General features: G+C 42.5%; 1 protein-coding gene across 1 annotated transcript in view; it reads right to left on the bottom strand.

Moving 5' to 3' along the window:
• Positions 1-324: 324 nt before the first annotated feature.
• CNKSR3 (CNKSR family member 3) overlaps positions 325-21,127 on the bottom strand; it is a 63,064-nt gene continuing 42,261 nt past the window's right edge. The window contains exons 6-13 of the mRNA XM_028723711.2: positions 19,549-19,668; positions 17,985-18,044; positions 12,777-12,845; positions 10,295-10,441; positions 8,560-8,684; positions 7,243-7,451; positions 6,016-6,105; positions 325-3,426 (exon numbers count right to left, since the gene is read on the bottom strand). Coding sequence (XP_028579544.2) covers positions 3,128-3,426; positions 6,016-6,105; positions 7,243-7,451; positions 8,560-8,684; positions 10,295-10,441; positions 12,777-12,845; positions 17,985-18,044; positions 19,549-19,668 — 1,119 coding nt within the window. The 3' untranslated portion in view covers positions 325-3,127. The remainder of the gene's footprint in view (positions 3,427-6,015; positions 6,106-7,242; positions 7,452-8,559; positions 8,685-10,294; positions 10,442-12,776; positions 12,846-17,984; positions 18,045-19,548; positions 19,669-21,127) is intronic.

The following is a 21,127-nucleotide window of genomic DNA, read 5'->3' as shown; positions in this document are numbered from 1 at the left end:
TCACATAAATACATTCATCCACATGATTAATATGGTTGCTATATTCATGCACACTTCCATGGAGAGCTGACATCCTGCAGAAGCAGTTCCCACAATATGTGGGAGATAGTGAACAATACACACACACACACACACACACACACACACACACACACAAATATATACACACACATCTACAGGGCCACAGGGCCATGACTGTTAAGGCTAGCATATATGTGTGTGTGTGTGTGTGTGTGTGCGCGCACACACACACACACACACAGGCAAGACTAAGCTGTGCTAGAACGTACACCCAATTTGTAAACATGAGAAAATGCACTACAGTTTAGTGCTGTATTAAACTTCTTTATCTGGTCACTTTTCAGGTAAATACATTCCCTCAAACGTTAACTTGGTACCATACAACTTCTGCCCTTTGCTGGTTAGGAGAAATTATTCAACTGTGGGATTTGCCTCTGTGGAATGAGGCAATTTTTTCTTTTATTCTGTGTTTTCCTAAGTAGTCGAAGCAACAGTGAAATTTGTCAAGAGGAGATACTAAGGTGTATTCATTCCAATTACAGATATCAAAGCGTCCTGCATTAGTGTTTTTGGTCAGGGCTATGGTGCCAGGGGGGTTATCTGCACTTTTCCTGCCTTCCTTAGCTGTTTTTCAAGGTCTTGTTAAAGGCCCTTGGAAACAGATCACAGAGAAGCAAAAGTACACCAGAAATCAAAATAAACCAATTAGAAGTTTGGCTCATCAATGACCCCAAAGGAGTGGCTTCTGTTTTGAGCATCTATTGCCCAATCAAGGGGAAGAAGTTGTCAAGGGCAGTGTCAACTAGTCCTGCCTAATGCTTTTGAGAGCTCTTCTTCTAAAAACAATGCAAAACCATGATCAGAGCCTGTCATGGTACTTTAGATGGATTGCTTACTAGGAGTGGCAAATACTACACATATCTGCAGTGAAAATATATCACGTATTATTCTAACCTTGCAATCTAAGGGAGACTGAGCCTGAAAAATACGAGTTTACCTAATGTGCTGCTGGTAAGATTGGAACCTGGGACTTCTTGGTTCACAACTCAGTGTCATAGCCACCTTCTCTCATGTGAAACAGTTTCAAAACAATTCATGTGATGCTTCCATCTTGGTTAACAAAAGAATTAAAGACAGACATGAACATATTCATTCTTTCCTGAGAACAGAGGTTACTTCCTGAACTGGACGAGAAATTTCAGGCTCAAGAGAGAGACCATTTTCTTAGTTACATCTTCCTTTATCATTATCTGAGGGAGATATTTAGCTTATATTTGAACTTCATACAATACACCTCACTTTCTACATCATACTTGCCTGGATCTTCAACAAAAAAGTGAACTGCAATTTCAATTACATTTGGGTTTGTTTGTTTGTTTGTTTGTTTGTTTGTTTGTTTTACTGCTTCTTTTTAATTGAAACCACAAAGTTTTGAATACTATGAGAAAACATCATCAAGATGCAGCTCACTAGCTTTGGTGAAGTTTGCTAGGCTGGTACCAATAGCCAGTTCAGCTTGAAAGGTAACTCAAGTTATGTCATTGTTTTAGCTTGTTTGTGAAAAACAGGATCGAATTTAGTTATAACCATATGCATTCTTTTAATGGTAAAAATTTGTGCAAATCCATTCAACCTAGTATAGTTGTGACAGTTTCCTAGACAGTTAATTTAACATCTGTCTCCCCATGCTTGTTATAAACTGCTCAAAAAAGCTTGCCAAGATCACATTTATCATGTTAGACAGCAGTGTAAAATGTGATGAATTCCTTTCATCAGTGTAGATGGTGCTGTTTTCAGACCATTCAAATAACTAATTTAATGGGGTGAGACCTTTTTTTTGCCTTGGCTAATTAGTACCCAGTGATGTCAGAGACAAATGTAAAAGCTGCATAAAAGGTTAAGTGTTGTTGTTTTTTAAGGAAAAGAAAGAAAGCGTAATTTAAATACTTTTAAATTATTTTAAACAAGATGTTCTTTGTGGATCTCTAACAAAAAAATCCTCTTTCCTACACTTGCTTTGAAAACAACAAATTATTTGCATCCAAACACTTCTGGCAAGTTCTCCCTTCCACAGACCACCCCAACTCTCACCCAATGCTACTAATTTAATGATGGCAAACAGTTTCTTCCCCAACACTCTGAAAGAGCAAACTGCCTTACAAAAATGTAACTCATCACAAGTCAGCCTTTAAAGCCCAAATAATATAAAAACCAATTCAACCTTGAACCACAGTTGATGCTCCAGAAGCTTGCAGGGATTGCTTTCAGAAGAATACTTTGGTTAACAGCTATTCAGTCTTAATCATAAAAAAGCAATAAGATATATTCATTTTTACCATTGTCACTTGAGATGCATTTCCTTGGCATGTTGTAGCAATCCATGTCCTAATTGGATGAGTATTGCAGCAATTCAGGGAAGAACAGTTTAACTGTACTAAGATTTTAATAACTTCAACCAAAATAGCCTCACGTTTGTAACTAATCAGAACAAAGGAAGAAACTGCATTTTATTCCTGACAAGAGTTGAGTCGTCTCCAGTCACTTGCAGTGCAACCACGTTGCTTAAAAGGGATGGGGGGGAGGGGAAAACCTCCCCTTTTCTTCCTTCTTGGTCAGGATTGCAGCGTAGGAATCCATTTTTTGCTGAGTGCTACATAGTCTGCAGATCCAGTAGGTTGCACAGCATCAGAGTCTTGTAGCAAATGAAGTGCCACCAGGCCTCATTACGATGCAGAGATTGCTTCTGCGTGGGTCATGCGGATTTCAGGTCAGCAGTGACCTCTGAATCACTCGAGCCTGATCGGTTTTTCTCCAGAGGACTGAATTCCCCCTCCACCCTTGGGCAGGTAGAAAAATGCTATGTCTTGCGATCTCTCTCCTCGTCTCTCCTCCTGTTCCCCCTTAAACAGACCCCCTCTCTCCAACTCCAGTGAATCTCGAGGCAGAAACATTGGGGAAAGGGCAAGCTTCTCCAGGTGGAGAAAATAAAATACAATGCAAAACTGCTCAGTAACTCTGTGGGTACTGCAAAACCATGTGAAGGTGGAGGGGAAGAAAAGGCACTTAATATCAAATACCCTAGAAAGTCATAACGCAGCCAGTTTGCTCAGTGAGTCAATAACTTGAGTCTCGTGATCCAGCTGACCAGCAGGGAGCGCTCTGTGGAGGAGGATTTCGTGGATGAGGTCACCGGGAGCTTCTTGGCTCCATCCTCCTGGAAAGGGATCGTCGCACTGTTGTGAAGATCCACGTTAACAAAACACCTGCTCCCCCTGATGTAGTCTGCACCCCTCACTAGCTGCCTTTCCGCCACAGGCCTGGAAAACGGATGCTGAAGTGGGGAACTTTCTTCAATGATGGGCGGGATTCTCTCATTGCTGAAGTACCGGCAGAGGGCATTTTCACCTGCAATGAACAAAGAAAACACACACTTATCAGAGACAGCATAAGGAGATGCAGAAGAGAGCGTTTCAACACCTCCAGCCAGTCTGAGGTTTTGGTGAACTGCCCCACACAGATTCCCCTCACCATCACCTCTCTCTAAGATTACTCAAACTTGCGTTCTGCTCTTCACCTCCATTTTACTTACTGTTGTACAAAGTTGAGGATTTGCGTTTTGCTTTAGGGCTAAATTGTACAGGTATGTGCAAGTACTTGCATTAAAATCCTGGCGGAAATAAGAGCTTTGGGAAGGGGCAATTTGGAGCAGAGAAGTGGGCAGAGTTGGGTGTTTAATCCTTCACCCACAACTTCTCCCCCTGGAACTCCCCCAGCAGCTGTTTAGGCAAGAATTGTAGGGGGGAAAGATACACGCCTTTTAGCCTTTTTAGAGAAATGGTAATAGGGAATGTGACAGAGGTATAGAAAATTATACATGGCATGGAGAAGGTGAATAGAGAGCAGTCCCATCCCATTCCATCTCCCCCTCTCATGTGACTAGAACTCAGGGACATCACATGAATCTGAATGTTGGAAGATTCAGAACAGACAAAAGAAAGTGCTCCTTCACACAGCAAGTAGTATCAAAGGCTACCAACTCAGATGGCTATCAAAGAGGATTAGAGAAATTCAGGGAGGGTAAGGCTATCAATGGTCGCTAACCATAATAGCTATGTTCTGCCTTTAAATACCAGTTGCTGGGGATCACAAGGGGAGAATGTGTAGCTGCACATAGGTCCTGCTTGCTGACTTCCCACAAGCATCTGGTTGGCTACTGCGAGATGCTGGACTAGATGGGCCCTTGGCTCAATCCAGTATAGCTCATGGGTAGGTGGGTGTTTCCTCAGACAACTTTCCAAAGTCCCATTCTCCTCACTTCTTCACTCAAAATCACCACTATCCCTAAAATTTGGAGCCATTTTGCTTTCAGTATACCATATTGTATGTAACATGGATTGTCTCTCGCCTGCTTCAAAGCCCTAGAACACTGCTAAAATTATTTTTTTGTGTGTAAACTGACTCTAGTGCTAGTCCTTTAGGGTACAGCATTAAGGGGCATGAGGAATAACCTCTCTCTCCATGAAATAAATCCCTGTATGTTGCGCTCCTCAACAATGTAGTGGTTTTCTCTCTACGCTAGTGTAGCTTAGTTTATGGCGACTGGCACTTACAGAAAGGGAAGCAGATTTGGCTCTCAGTACTGTACAAAGTAAATGAAGGAGGACCTCTGTGCAGTAGAGAACAGAAACACTGTTTCACACTGGCTATAACACTCACCTTTGTTTCCAATGTTGCAATACAAGGCAAACAAAAGCAGTAATGACTTTTGAAAGTCACTCACCTGTCTGCAAAGGTGTGCATTGAGCAACATATATGAGTGGCTAATCACTACATCCACGATCCGGAAGTCGTTCACAGGCTCTGTGTGTCACCCATTCTTACAACGTGTGTGTACATTTTTGTCAAGTCAGGTATTAGCTCGTGTCTTTTAAGGATAGGTAAGGAGGATTGTGGCGCAGCAGCATACAGTGTTGGTGCTGACCTTTAAAGCCCTAAACGGCCTCGGTCCTGTATACCTGAAGGAGCGTCTCCACCCCCATCATTCAGCCCGGACACTGAGATCCAGCGCCGAGGGCCTTCTGGCGGTTCCCTCATTGCGAGAAGTGAGGCTACAGGGAACCAGACAGAGGGCCTTCTCGGTAGTGGCGCCCGCCCTGTGGAACGCCCTCCCATTAGATGTCAAAGAGATAAATAATTACCTGATATTCAGAAGACATCTTAAGGCAGCCTTGTTCAGGGAAGTTTTTAATATGTAACGCTGTACTGTTTTTAACACTGATTGGGAGCCGCCCAGAGTGGCTGGGGAAACTCAGCCAGATGGGCGGGGTATAAATAATAAATTATTATTATTATTATTATTATTATTATTACAGGCTGAATTGCACTGCGGGCAATCATCTCTTTCTATTCATTTCATGGGCAAAAGCAAACCAGGTCTCAGTAGCTCGCATTGTCTTAGAGAGAGACCACCTGGCCAATTTTACAATGTGGAGCAATGGAACAGAAGAAAACAGGAGAGAAAACCAGTACTCTGGTGCTGTGCTTTAAAGTCAGATAATAAATCCTTGGCCCAGGACAATTTGCCAGTGCCAGTCTAAGGTTCAGAGGAGTTTTCCATAATATACTTCAGAGCAACCAACCTACTTCAGAGCCTAACAAAGAGGTGTCACCCTACTGTCAAGGGATACAGTGGCATTAAAAGCCTCTAAAGACTTATACTAGATCATCCTAATATAAAATTGACCCAATTGAGATTTGTTAAAAACAATAACATCTAACCTGTGGACCCAGGTGGGCCACCTCTTTACAGGAATAAAAAGGACCAAAGTTTTGCATTTCAACAGCTAGGATCCCCACTTCTGATTTTATTCATGGCAAACGCACAAGAGGATGTTCAGAATTTAGCACAATGGACCCTTCGCTACAGGCCAGGGTAGTGAATGTACAGACAAGTGCATTTAAGAAAGCGGCAGTCCTAGAGCACAATTTCCTTACCTTTTCTCCCCATTGCTCGGGGCCTAGAGAAAGGTTCTACACCTCCCAGCCAGTTTCCATCTGCAGGCATAGACAATGGGCGAGGCTTTCCTAAAGGCAACACAGAAGGGGTTTCAAGAAAACAGTGCTGAGTTAACTTCATATTAGCTGATCTCAATGACAAACACAATGCGAAGAGTTTACACAATCTATTCAAAATAGGAAGAAGCTAACTGAGATGCAATACCAGCAAGCAACAGGATGTCTAATAAGCTTGGGCTTGTAGCAGCTGCTCTGCCCTGTAGGAATGTGGGACCAGTTAAGATGGCCTGCCTCCAGAAACTAATGGAAGGTTCCTGAATGCTCTGGGGGAGTTTCCAACAGACAGAGCCAACAATTCTGCTAGGGCTCTCAGCTCTGTATGGAATGGTGACATGAGAAGGGCCATCAACACAATCGCTTCCGGGGTTCCTCTGTGGAATGCAACTTGGTTTACTAAGGATCTGCAGGTGATGAAACAAATTCAGAGATGGCTAAAGCGCAAGTGGTGTAAAATTTGTTCTGAAGCTGACTTGGACACTTGCTAGGGCATATAAACACACCTATCGAGTAGCAATGGAGGGAGCTAAGAAGCTTTTCCATGTGGTCCAGAGGCTTGTCAACCCAAACATGGGAGTTGGATCTCTGGAGCCAACTATGAATGATTTGCCCAACACTTTGAGGATGAAGGCACCCAACTCCATAGCAATTTGGATGCCACAGCGGCGGTAGAGTGATGTGTCTTGTGGCATCCTTTTTCAATTTATGTGGCCTAGTGATGGGACAGGATACGTGTGGCTATCTTGATCTCCGCCTATCCTGGCTGGTGCCTGTCATCCTAAAGGAAGTAGCAGTGCATCCACTCCTTAACAAGCAGGGATAGAGGTGATGGTCTTTCCCTGCTATCTGCTCCCAGTGGCTGGTACTTAGTGACAGATTTGGGGACCTAATTTTCAAGCCTTTGTTTTACATTGGAGGCTTTGTCACATACACACTCCAACACCCTATTACCAGGCATAAGCAAACTCAGCCCTCCAGATGTTTTGGGACTACAACTCCCATCATCCCTAGCTAACAGGACCAGCGGTCAGGGATAATGGGAGTTGTGGTCCCAAAACATCTGGAGGATCGAGTTTGCCCATGCCCGCCCTATACACTCTGATGCACACAGCTTTTCTCCTCAGCTGATACATGTAACAATTTACTCACCATAGGATTGCGTTTTTTCCCTCATCTTTGCAGGAAAAATATTTGCTTCCATGGAATAGCCAGGCAATGGATCGGAATCAGTAAGTGTAAACCTTCTCCTCCTGCATTCCTGATCCAGGAAGGAATTGGGAGATTCTGCACCTTTGGAACCAGGTAGGGGTTGTTTAGGTTTGCTGCCTCCTGCATAAACAAAACTCCCCTTCTCATCCCTGCAAAGAGATAGGAACTTGATTAGCAATGAAAATATAAGGTATTGTGATTCTGCACTCGTGGACGGTCCTTACTACTGTTTGGAAGTAGTGGGACATTATAGCTATTCAAGATTTGGGGGGGGGGGAATGCAGAAAAAGTAAAAGGAATGAAGACATCATCAAGGGTGCATGAGTTGGGTCCTACAATTCTGCACAAGGGCAGAAAAAGCATAAACTGTGGTACTAGGCCAATGATTCAGCTAAGAATGTTGGTTCTTCTCTGAAAACAAGCTCCTAGACAGGATGCTTGAAGGTATGTGGGCAATGCATGGTGCCATCATAGACGCCAGAGAGGTTGTTGAACAAGGTTTCTGTGATCTGGAGTGAGTCCTAAGCACTCTGCAATTCAGAGTGCTCCTTCCACAGGATTAACAGCATACATCATGCAAAATAGTCAGAATTTCCAGATAATGGATTACTCCCACTCTGTGTGGGGCTGACCTTAAGGCTGGTTCAGAAGCTGCGGCTGGTGCAGAATGCTGTGGCTAGCATGCAGTGAGGAGCGACCTGCTACTAGTGTGCAATGCTCCTGTTAAGGGATCTGTACTGACAGTCAGCCCTGGTGCATAAAGCCCTAAGCAACCTAGAACCTGCTTGCCTTCTGCCATCCTGCTTGAATCCTTATGTCATCCACCAGGGCCCTAAGACACCCTAGAAATTTGTTTCATGTGTACCCAGGGCAGAGTTTTTAGGGCAGCAGCATTCACATTTCAACATACACTCCCCATGGTAATTAGGTTGGCACCAACCATGTGTTTTTTTAGGTCCTTTTCTTAAGACTTTTTATTCAATCAGGCATTTTCATAGTAGCATTGCTGAATATTGTTCCTGTTCATTTTAGATATGGATTCAATGTATTTTTATGGGTGTGAATTTTGCGTTTTGTTTCTCTCTCTCTCTCTCTCTCTCTCTCTCTCTCTCTCTCTCTCTCTCTCTCTCCTCTATTTTTTACACCCCGCCATGATATTTTAGAATGGTGAGCAATTTATAAATATTCTATATCAATAAACAATAAATCTAAAATAAAGGCACTTTGGGGTTAAGAATTAGGTAGCTATTGGCATACCGAGGAGCATATGGGATAGACGGCGGTGGAGGTATGTAAAGGTCCAGAATGGCTGGTTTCTCTTTCTTCAGGGAAGCATCCATGCTGCTTTCAGGTGACTGGGTAGTAGTTGCAGGTGGGCTGGTCTGCAGTGAGAAAAACAATAGGTAGTTGCTTAAGTAAATTAGATGTACACTGTGCAACTGGCCCTTTCCATCTACAATGTGACAACATTCCTCATTTCATCTCTCACCTGAGCCACTGGAAACAGACACATTGCTTCTTGTTTTATGTTTACTGATTGTGCTTCATTTTCCTTAGCTGCCTAGAGTTGTTGAAAATAAGGCTACATGTAACAATTTAAGGTAAACCTGGCTGTGTAACTCCAGGCACCCTTGGAAGAAACCAATAACCTGTATCCAACCAAAAATCTGCAGTTTGTTGTTTTGTTTATTGCATTTCCAAATTAATAATAGTGAACTGCTATACTCTGGAACCATATAAATGACTTGCTGAAGAAAATGAGCCCCTTGAGGCTTTTGTGAGATATTAAATATATGTTGATAACTTCTCTTAATTTTCCTTCCACGTTTTCTTAATAACCTTCCACATACGTTCAAAGGCAATGCACAAATTCTAATAAAAACAGTTACAGAATAGCACAAAACACAACAGGAGATGAGTTGAAAAACAATGCAAAGTGGACACCTATGGCACAGACCTGTTCATCAACTCGGAAGACTAAGAAACAGCTACACAAGCACCTGTTTAGCACGTTGTTGCCGAGCAACAGCTTAAATAGTACACAGACAAAAGTGGTGGGAACTGTACCTGCACCTATAAGCAATTCAATTATTAGCTTCCTGAAAGTGTCAAACTACTCCCTTAACATTACTTGCTCAGCCTCAAAATCATCATCTTCTTAAAGCTATTAATCCTCATTTCTTTTCCACACCCTTTCTCTCTCACACAGAGATGCCACAACATCCCAATTCTGCTGATGTTGGCAACTGGCAAATGCAAACACCACCATGAAAACAAAAGGGGGGAAATCACACAACTCAGCTAGGCTACAAAAGAACACTGGATAAAACTGCTCTTTTAGAAAACATAATCTCCCATCATTAGTTTTCCAGCCCATCGAGAATTTACTGTTTACTTCTAGAATTCATCAGTCCAAAGGATTATAAGCAACTCAGCCCCAAATGGCCTCGCTATAAGTTATCTGTCCTGATAAACAGGATCCTTCAGGGATTAAAGAAAAACAATCATTCTCCCCCTCTCTTCAAACCCCAGCTGCCTTGTTCTTTTGGTATATTAGAAAGCTAAGGTAATTTAATGGAAAATGAGATTTCACAGATTCTTTGTAATCAACTACCCTTTCTATCCTGGCTGCAAAACTAGTTAAATTAGTCAATGCAAAATACGTTGAAATTTGAGCTTCAGTGCTTTCACACGGGCTATTTATATATGCGCGTTACAACAGAACTCTAGTGCAAGAATTGGCTTAGTATCATTTTCCAGGCTCAAATAGATAGGTGGTATGACCTAATAAAGTTGGTTGGGCCCAAGAGACTATACCCATTTCACATCCCACTAAAATCTCTAAGATTTGAACATTCTAACCAGCTGTTCCTTACCAAAGCCTGAGCATCTTCAAGAATAAGCACAAAAATTTATTTAAATCATGCAGAAAATGAGGGAAGAAATCACTGGGAAGCCTGTCAGAGGCAAGACAAAACTAAAACCTTGTTACCTGAACAAGTGGTGGCTTCCACCTTAGGTTTTTGAGTGGCGCAGGAGTAAAATTAAAAGAGCCTGTATGGCGTTTCTTCACTAATAGAGTAACGCCAGAAGGATTCTCACGGAGCTTCCTCACTAGGTTCTTCAGCTGCCATCCCACCTTCAAAACAAATCAAACAAACACTTAGAATGTCCACTGCCCTAGATCAGAGGCATGTAGATCAAATTACCTTCCATAACATCATTGTGGAAATCATTTTTCACCACAGAATTATGAGGCCTTGGTTTGGCCAGAAACTGTATAAGACTTCTCTGTTAGGATAGGCTTTTGGAGGCCATGGTAAAGGTGCTATAAAAATGCAGAGTTTCAGCAAACACTGTCTTCCAGCCTGTAGCCTCTGAGATGAGACAGCTATGTATAAATTACAATATCACTTGCTCTAAGTAAACCCTACACCCCCAACCAAACCCAAATGACATATTTTAAGAAATTACTTTGCAAGCAAAACATGGCAGAATAAGCTTATTACAAGATATAGGGGTGGGGGAAGCGAATTGCCTGACATGTCTACCAATACAGAGACACCTGAGTCTTGCTGAAAATATCTGAAGGTCTAACTGACTGATTAATGCTCCTCTTACCCTCAACCAGTGGCACAGCGTGGGCTGCCAGTGCTCAGGGTGGGGCAAGTGTTGCGCCCTCCCTGGTGGACTGGGCAGCTGAGATGGAGACACGTGGCAGGGGTGTGTGTGTGCAGTCTATATGGAGGGAAGGGTGAGCTGGCCCAAACTTGTCAGCCAGTCCGGGGATGGGACACACACAGGTCCCTTCACCGGTCACACAGAAAAGAAGGTACCGCCCCAGCTCCAAAGGCCCAGCCCGGACACGGTTTGCCACCCTAAGGCTTTGGAAGGCAGCAGAAGCTCAGTCATGTTGAGGGAGCTTGTCATGGAGGGTGCCTGGTTATGCCCCTCTCAGAATTTTGCCCTGGGGCCACCCCCCCTGCCCCCACACGCTAGGCCACTGCCCTCAAAAGACCCGTATCTAGTGGTTTTGTGGTACTACCACACCACATGGACTTCCCTAAGAAACCAACGGATCGAAAACCATTGATAAAAGGGATTCTACTATGATTTCCATCACTGGTGGCGTGTTTTCCCCATTTTTAGCAGATACTGTTTGTGCTGTCTTTGTCTGCTTGTCTGCAATTGTTTTTAAATATTTTAAACAGACAGGCAGATTATGAAATGGCTGGGCAAAGGACAGGGAGAGAGAAAGACTTGGTTTGCCATTAGGGGGTGGATGCTTCCCCCTGCTTTGGTGCACCCTCCAGCCCTAGGGGTCTCCATAAAGGTGCCAGTGCCAGAACTCTGAGGGTTTTTTTGCCTATTTGGTATAAAGATGGGGTGTAGGTTGGCTAGGCACTAACACTATCAGTCCTGGAGCTACATTAGATATTGTTAACTGACCCATTGGTGAGCTTTTTCACTCACTTACATCTTTTCACATATTGTAAATTAATCGTCAATTGTTTGCTTGTTAGTGAAACTATGATGGATTTTTATAAAGTATTACATTTTAAACAGTTTATTTTCTGTGAGCTGTTTTGAGCATAAATACATCTGTGGAATATGTGGCACATATAAACAAGCTGCCAATAACTATGACAGGGAGTTGGCTCATTTAAGCAGGCCCCCAAATCAAAGCCCTAGCACTTAATTTTGGGACAGGGAAGTTAGACAGCACGTGGTCCCCAAATCAACAGCTGTGACTGCTGAGCAGTGGAAACCTTCAACTGGCAGCAAAGGCACAGTCTGCCATCTTCCCTACCTCACCCATTCTACCCGCTCAAAGGTGCAACTTTGTGCATGTGCGTAGAAAGGGTACTCACAGGAAATGGCTGTCATCAGCTCACCCAACCCAGGATATCCCTGACTAAACAAAGAAACAGTTCTAGATGCTGGTATTGCTTGACTGTTCAGCCCAGAATTTTCCAGAAGAGTCAAAATAGCAGATTCTTCTGACTTTACCTGCTTCCATGAAGGACATTGCAAATCTATAGTTATGTTCCAGGCCCACATTTAGTAAACTTTTCATTTGGTGAGCCCTATAAAACATCTAATCATTCTTAAATAGCCTCAGTACTCAAATGTTTTCAAACGGAATTGTATTTCTCAGGATTTTTATTTTTTAAAAAACAAGCTTAAGGGAATAAACTGATGGGAAATTCATTCTTTCCTTAATCAAAATGTTTTATGACCAACCTTTTATAAAAAGTTCTAGCTGAATTTATAACATGAACTTGCTATTCTAGGGAAAACTGCCTTAATGGGAAAAGCACCATTCCAGCATTAACGCCCCCCCCCCCCCAAGAATTTAATTGAAAAGGCCAGTCACTGGTAAATGAAGATTAAAATCTGTCTTGTGAGCTTGCTCAGACTCTGAAAATTGCTTGGCTAAAAATAAAGGGAAACAAGAAATGCCCTTTACTCACCACAGTCTGGCGATTCACCTGGATCACTTCATCGCCTGCATGAATTTTCTGAGACCTATCAGCAGGAGACTGCAGAGGACAAAAAGAGAAGCGCTGAAATTTTCATTGCTTTGTCACTTAAAAACTACTAAACAGCTCCTTAGTTGGTTTTTTTAAAAACATTAAAAACCGCAGGATGACCTTGACAGAAAAGCCAAGCAGATAGGCATGCCTGTGAGATTTCTATGCAAGTTACAGCTGCCATCTCCATCACTAGACATCACAGCTATCAATTAAATAACCAGCAAAAGGCTGGTCAATATGGCAGGTGAAGTGTGAGAGCAGGAAGGGCTTGTCTGAGAACATGGAACCCAGGTGGTGGTAGGTTCACACCATTAGGTGTGTGGCACTGAGAACAGGATCACCCTGCATTTTCAGATGGAGGGCAGGTTTTGCTATCAGCTCAACAATGCATCATAATGCCGCTCTTTGCCATTTGCTCCTATAGGGACAACTAGCCATTTCCTTATATTGGAGATCATCACTGGGAGCAGCCAGTGGTGACCATGCCACTAACTGACAATAGCACCTGCTTCTATCTACATAGCCCCACCTTTATATTTGCATAGCCATGCCTTAGGTTCTATTTCAAGGGCTCCTCTATATAGTGCAAGTGAACGTTTGGGACTGGCATATTCTTTCTGAAACCACCCCGTGATCTTAATCAATAAACCCTTAATCAGATTTTAGATGTTGAGCAAACAAAAGAAATGTTTGCCTAAGGTCTCACAGGGCCACAAACTCTGCTGTGATTTTCTGCTGCCAAAAGCAAAAGCTCCTTTTGGCTAACCTGGCTTGCCCTGATGCGAGAGGTCAAGCACAGCTTCAGCAGGAACAGGTTTTGTACCATCACAAGGATGAGCAATGCAAAGCTTATCCTTGTCACACAGGTGTTAAAGGCACAGGAGTCACAGGAAAGGAACACAAGGAGCTTCTTCGGCTATACTATCCTTGACTGTTTGTCCAACTAGACCTGAACTGTCCATTCCAGTGGTGACTGGGGACCACTGGGACTGGCAGGGCAGAGTTCTATAAGCCTGCTGAGTTCTGCAAGCAGCAACACCGAGACCAAGGAGGAGGAAGCTTGCAAGCAGTGCCGCCCCACAGACTGGTTGTAAGTAAGAAGGCAGGCTGGTGAGGCAGCATCTCATTCACCATAACAGACCAGCTTCCATTGGTCCACTCTTACTGCCAAGAGCTGTCCAGGATTGCAAGTAAAGGTCTTCCCCATCCTTTGAACTAGATATACCAGGGATTGAACCTGGGACTTTCTGTGTTTCCACTGAACAGTAGCCCCTCCATGAAATCTCTTTGCATCAAGAACTGGCAAATCTACTCTGACTGCCAGAAAGAGGGTGGTGGGGAGATAAAGACAAAACCAAAAACATACCCAAACATGGAATAAATCTCTAGGAGTGCTACAAGCTCCCAACCCACCAAACAAGACATAGAGCACTTAGTAGAAAGCCTTTTCTTTCACACAAACACACAGAAAGCCAGCTTCAGACACTCTGAGATCTGTAATTTTTATGTACTGCTTAAGAACTTCCATTATTAAGCAGAATGTTTAATAAAATAAAATATGCTGTTTGGGTTGTTGTTGTTCTTAAAGGAGTTACTTCACATCACTTGTGTATCTAAGGAAAATTCTAAGGAATATGAGTCACATGTGCACAGTCAGCAGTTGATGGTGCTACAATCAAGTGACAACTTGCATGGATTTTACCAGGGTCAGAGAACCTCAGGCGTCCCAGATGTTGATGGACTCCAAATCCCATCAACCCACATCCAAGGGTCAGAGATGATGGGAAGATGTAGTCCAGCAATCACAAATTCCCCATCTTTAGATTAAATTGTTCTCACAGATCCAACAGAGTCTTAGTATTACCCTGCATCACGTCCTCTAATTGCAAATTCAAGGCAAACGCCAAAAGCTATTTGGCCAAAAAGGGGCTACTGTGAAACAGGGAATAGATATGAGCATGTTCAGGAGAACCCTGAGGTTTGCAGGGGACACTCAGAAGAGTAGCCCAAGGGTGACCGAGCAACCATGGAATACTGAGCTTTACTTGGAAAAGAAAATGAACTATCCTCAAGGAAAACATGGCTGACTGGCTCCCTAACACAGGCATGCCCAAAGTCCGTTTTGGGGGCCTAATCCGGCCCACCAATCAGTTTAATCTGGTCCCTGCAGCAGTTTATTTCCTGGGGTAAAATCCTTTAAAAAAACCTTAACAACTTCAACCCTAAAAAAAGGTCAAGAACTTTGGTCAGCCCTTTGGTTGGCCCCCACGGCCCTTCACTTCTGGCCCTCTTTGAAAAACTTTGGACACCACTGCCCTAAGCAGAAGCATTCCCAACTGCAACATGTCGTCTTGGGTCCCATTTGTCATCTCAGATTTTAAGGGAGGCAGCTTACATATTTCTGTTGTGAGTCCTTGGATCATAAATTCAAGCAACGGGAATGAGCCCCAGTCTGTGTTGCAAAAAAATTATTTTGACAGAATGAGAGAGAGAAGAACTGTTGCAAAAAAGGGGGTGTTTTCATTACTTGTTGAGGCACAGCTAGGTAGCTACATGACACAGTCATGCTGAAAACCTATAAATCTGAGGAAGAGATTTAAGGCACAGCATGGACCAGGCAGGGAAAGCTTCCCCTACTTGAGCTTTCCCACCTGAAACTGCTTAATCCTAGCACTTTTCTCTCAGCGGGGGTCACCTCCGAAACACAGGGCCACCCCAGGGGGAAGGGAGACAGAGAAGTGGATGAAGTCATTTCAGAATGGGAAGTATGGAGGAAGGGAACAGCTTCCATATCACGCTTTAGAGCTACGTGTGCACACAACTTTCTATATAACAGTAACCCAGTTATATCACATGGTCTACCACTGCCGTATACTTAGGCCCTGACAAAGCAAAAACACTAAGCAAGCCTTTCCCAACCTCACTCTCTCCAGTTGTTTGATGGACTCCAAATCCCATCAGCCCCCGTCACCATCACCTATGCTTGGGGATGATGGGAGTTGCAGTCCATCATCTGGAGAGAACAAGGTTGGGGAAGGCTGAACTAAACCAACTGGGAGTTTTAGCAGAACACCCCCCAAAAACTTTAAAAACCTTTAAGAACAACAGATTCTAAGACATACAATTTTAGTTATTTCTGCTGCTATACCCCTGAACACCACGTTCCTTTTGTTTTAAAACCTGTCTCGAGCACACATGAAGCATTTTAGTTTGCCTGTTCTTTACTGCTTACTCATCTAACAAAAAGCTTGCAAATTTAACTAGATTTCTCTTAATAGTAGGGAACATGCTGCAGGGTCAATTATGTGTACTGAAAGATAGAGGTGTTAAAAAACTATTATCACAAATATCCTAACTAAGCCTGTTGTCTGCCTTGTTGTTAACTATCAGCAAGCAGCAGTTTGGCACCTAAATATTTACTCTGTTCTGTCCAGGAGACAGCACTCTCCTGCAGCTGTTGCTTTAAATGTCTCCAATGCCATTATGACCACTTCACATCCAGTGATACTCCTGACATCCCACTCATAGGGAAAGGAAAAGGTACTAAGCTAATGTGTGACTCATAGAACTGAAACAAATGTCTCATTTCCTCTGTTCCCTTATCAAGGGAAATGGAGGACAGGACAATCCCCTTGGGCTACCTGGGATGAGAACTGAAAGCCTCATTAGGAAAGACTCCCTCACCTTTCACCATCTGATCTGACGCATTCCGGGGGCAAAAACTACAGCAGCAGCACCTTCATAAAAGAAAGCTATTGGGAAAGTGAGGCAAGATGCCTGGGAAGACAGGGAACCTCCAGTGGGCAACTCCCTTTTCCCTTGGAACGGAAACACCTATTTGGCAAAGAATCCAACAGACAATCTCTCCGAGTACGCAATCATAGACGTCCAAAAATGTGCACTGCGCATACCAAGGAATATCTGTCAGGATTGCGAAAATCCGTTTGCAAAAGCTCTCAAAGAAACAAACAATACAGCCCTCTAGGCTCGCATCATGAGTGTTTGCAAGATGACTGGAAAGCTCTGTTTGGGTCAGATCATTCCCACCAAAAGCAGGAAATCACAAGCCGTTAAAAACAACTGGGAAATCCTGTCACCTGACTGGAATCGGACACGTCTTGCTCCTCTTGAATAACTCGAGAGCTTTAATATCTACCATCTCAGGCTCTCCTTTATCTACACTACTGGATGGACAGTGAATGAGAAGCAGCAGCAACTGCAATGTCTAGTCTCCACGTCTGAAAGGAATCATTCTACTAATTGTAAATCACTTGCTCCTCTGTGGAGATATGCAGTCCCCAAGAAAGGAAGCTAGGGTTTTTCAAGCAAGCTCTAAGAGAGATAAAGGAGATCCAAAGGTTTATGACTGCTAACCTGCTGTGTTTTCTTTAGGGAAGGAGGGGATCAGTAACAGTCTGCATGCTTATAAAATTCTGAGATATATGTGCCACGCAATCCAGGAACTTTTATTCAAACTGTAACTCAAAGTCATCAGATATTCTGACAGATTTAAACACTTGCACATGTATAAGTTTTTTAAGCTTTACAATCAGCATCAAAATCTGTATTTTCATTCTCAACTCTGCCAAGCGCTGTCTTTCAGTTCAGCAGAAATGTTATCATTCAACCAGCCTTTCCCTTTTGACCATTCAGAGGTTTTGCAATTAAAAAGATCTGTTTCTGTTATCTTGAAAAATGTGTTTGTCCCAGGAAGCAAATGGAATCTTACATTCTATTACTAGTCTAAACATCCTGCTGCTGCTTTTATAAAGGACAGAGCACATTATGGAAGTACATATTTGCTCAGCCAGCATTTACTAGACCAAACACTATAAGCGCTTTACTCAACAATAGTTCTGGTAATTCCAGTTATTTCAAACCCCAGCGGCATTTTGAAACACTCTTCTCTATTTGCATACTGCAAACTAAACTAAGGGGTTGATATTAGACAGGCAGACACCATCAGACAAGCACACACTTAATTACCACAGTCAATGATAAGTTAATGATAATGTTGCAAAACCCAAATAAATAAAAATATGACTTCAGAATCTGCTTTTAATCAAGTTTGCTTCTTGGATCTCATCTTCATCTAAGATAGCTTTAATTAATTCTGTTTGGAGGAAAACATTAAAAAATACTCACGTTTTCTGTTGTTCCAGTAACAACATGCAATCCATCGTAAGTAGATTTTATATACATTCCCTAAGATGGATAGTTAAAAAGATAAATTTAGCACAACAGTAATTATAGCGCATCCACAATTATATTGAGGCTCTATAGAGACAACTATTTATGAAGAGCAACTTTTCCCATAATCCCACTCTGGCACCAGTCCCAATGAAACACTGTTTAACTGTGTAAACCCGGTCACCAACCTTTTTGGACTCATGGACACACTGAAGGATTTGTCAGTGGCATCCAACACATACTGCAACCAAGCAGACACCACAAACTATTTACTGATATAAACAGAATGCTGCTTTCAGGTCCAATTTCAACAGGAGGACAGGGCAGGAGGTGGCAGGGTGCTGTGGACACCAAGAAAGTCCTCTGGGGGCACCATACCGGCCCCCCCTGGTATAAAAGGAGTGAGAGAGTGTCTCACTGCAGATAAGGGGAAAGTTCATCAATTCAAATCCTCTTTTCTAATGGGAATTGCTTATCTTGAGTCTCATTCAACTCAACAGAATAGCAAAACTGAAGAAGGATCTGATCTAGACAATTTTACTCCTAGGGTGACCTGGATAAGGAAAAAGTCTTGGATTGCAAGGCTGAGCCAAGGATTCCTTTTGGGTTTCCCCTTCAGTCCTTTAAAGAATTGCATGTGAAGGTATAGAATCACAGAATTGTAGAGTTGGCAGGGACCATGATGACTGATAAGAATGCATCCTTTTGTGTAGTTAAAATAAAATATTTCCCCATCATCACACGCGCGCACACAGCTCCAAGTCATTGCGGAGGTGTACTATCCAATGGGTGTCCATGAGAGCAAAACCAAAATATACACATTTGTTGCCAGGAGCTATTTGTAGCTTCTTCCCATGAGCTACACAAACAAAAATTGGGAAAAACAGTTTGACTCAGAGACCCTGATTGGCTGGGAGACAAACTGACAGACAAAATGAAAACACAATATGTTAATTTTACAAGGTATACAACAATGTCTCCTGAAAACCTGTTGTCTGGATACAACCTAAGCAACCTTTCTTGATAAACACACAATATATGCAGAATTCGGCTCTTTTTTGATGCAAAACATTTTCTGAGGAGGGTATACACCACTCGAACAGCTCTGCTTACCTCAAACTTATTGCCACTGAAAGGGGAAGGTCTTTATTGTCTAGTTTTTACATTATTAAACTAAATAACCTGTTCCTTCTGTCAGCATCTCGACATTTGCATTCTTAGTAATGTTACAGCTCAACAGCAGCAGTAATGGCTTCCTTACAAAGGTATCAATGCTAGTATGGAGCTCTCTGTTGTAAGATCTTATCCACCCCTCTAGGTACACAGGGATACTGAACAGTAGGATCCCCTATTCTTTGTAGAAAAGATTGGAAGTTCCTATGCACGTGGAGCTCTGGATTGTGTACTTAAAACACCAGTTTCATCACATTAGCCTTCAAGGACTAGGCCACTATAAATGCACTTGAAAAAATGCTAAGTGGGCAGCAATTCAGGATTTGAGGAAGGAAAACATTCTTACCAGGCCTTCCCCAGGTTTGATGTTAGTTAAATGAACCTCCTCGAGACACGCACCCTGGCTCATCAACGGATCAGTTGTAGATCGGATGGTCTTATCGCAAATTCCATTTAGAACCTTGGACTAAAACAAAGGAAGAACACCAGGATTACTTTTGCAATTGTTTTTTGCCTTACAACAAAACGCAGCCCCTCTGTCCTCCCCACAAGTAAAGGGGTCACAGCATCCAGATTTATAGGCTGCAGCAGCTGCCAGCACTACCTTTCATCAACTACATCTGGTAAGAAAGCTGCAGGTCCTTTGTGACATATTCAAATCCTGCAGCCATAATTCAGGCCTTTGTAACTTGAAGCAAGGCCACTAATGAGCTCCACAAAGGGCTGCTCTTGTTTACAGTTGGGAAGCTTTGGATACTGAAGAGCACAATGGCCTACTCCTTAAAGGAAGAGGGTCAGAGCATCATATGCACCGATGCCTTGTTCAGAGTCCAATTGTATACAGCCTTTAAAGCCCTAAATAGCTCAGATTCTTGGAGACTCCCTCCTCTCTTAAATCCTAAGACTTTCATCATCACTGATCAAGACCATCGTCTCAGTTTTATCACTTATGCACCAAATCATAAAAAAAAAGAAATGCAAATGTGCGTTTTCTTTGTGGTTCCCCTCAACAATAACATCCTTTCCCCCTGGAATCTCACAAAAATCCACATTAATTAAGAATTTCTCCCCTCCCCCACCCATAAGCATTTAAAGACTTTTCTATTTGGGTTCGGTTAATTAGATCCATGCAGGTGGAATTTTTAACATTTTATTTTTAATTCATTTTTTTATTTTTCACTGTTAGGTAAGCTGCCTTTAATTCAAAATAATGATGTATGTTTGGGGTTTTTTGTTGGGTGGGGGAAATTAAAATTTATTGTAAAACAGCAATAAAAATTTAAAGATACACCAAACAGCTAATACATACAGGATGGTGCCTTGACATTCTGAGGACAATGTAGGCAAAGTGAGAAGCAGCTGTTGTGAAGTTTAGCAGTGCAGCAAACAATTTGCATACACAAGGCCCCTAAGCAAGAGCTAGGGCATCTCATTTTTAAATGGATGGCAGCCAGCAAGGTTGTGAAAAAGAAGAGCCCCAAGACCTTAGAAAAGGCATTGACAGACAAAAAAAATGGGTGGGATGTATGGGGATAGCAATCTGACTCAGTATACGTAATATTTAACAAAATGACTAACACACAAGCCATTTTTTACAGTTAAATAAATAAATAAATAAAAGCAAAAACAAAAAGTGTAGTAACCACTGCAATGCATACATGGAAGGGAATATGGAAAATTGGGGGCGGTGGACGGTAAAACGCTCTTTAATTGTTCTATGTTCGATTGAAATGTGTGTGTGTTTATTTTTAGCTATTGTGAATTCCTAAGCATCTATCAGCAGGCGGAAGGCCTTATCAAAGAACACAGCCCGATTCATGCCAAAAGCAGGAAGAGATGATTAACCACTGCAAAAATATAACAAGCATGTCAATGCATCCCTCTTCCAGTCACAAGACTGCTGCAAAAATATTTGGGAAAACTCC

This window comes from Podarcis muralis, chromosome 3, assembly GCF_964188315.1.
Source record: "Podarcis muralis chromosome 3, rPodMur119.hap1.1, whole genome shotgun sequence".
NCBI lineage: Eukaryota > Metazoa > Chordata > Lepidosauria > Squamata > Lacertidae > Podarcis > Podarcis muralis.
The sequence above is the reverse complement of the archived record's forward strand: the minus strand, read 5'-3'. Positions and strand labels throughout refer to the sequence as shown.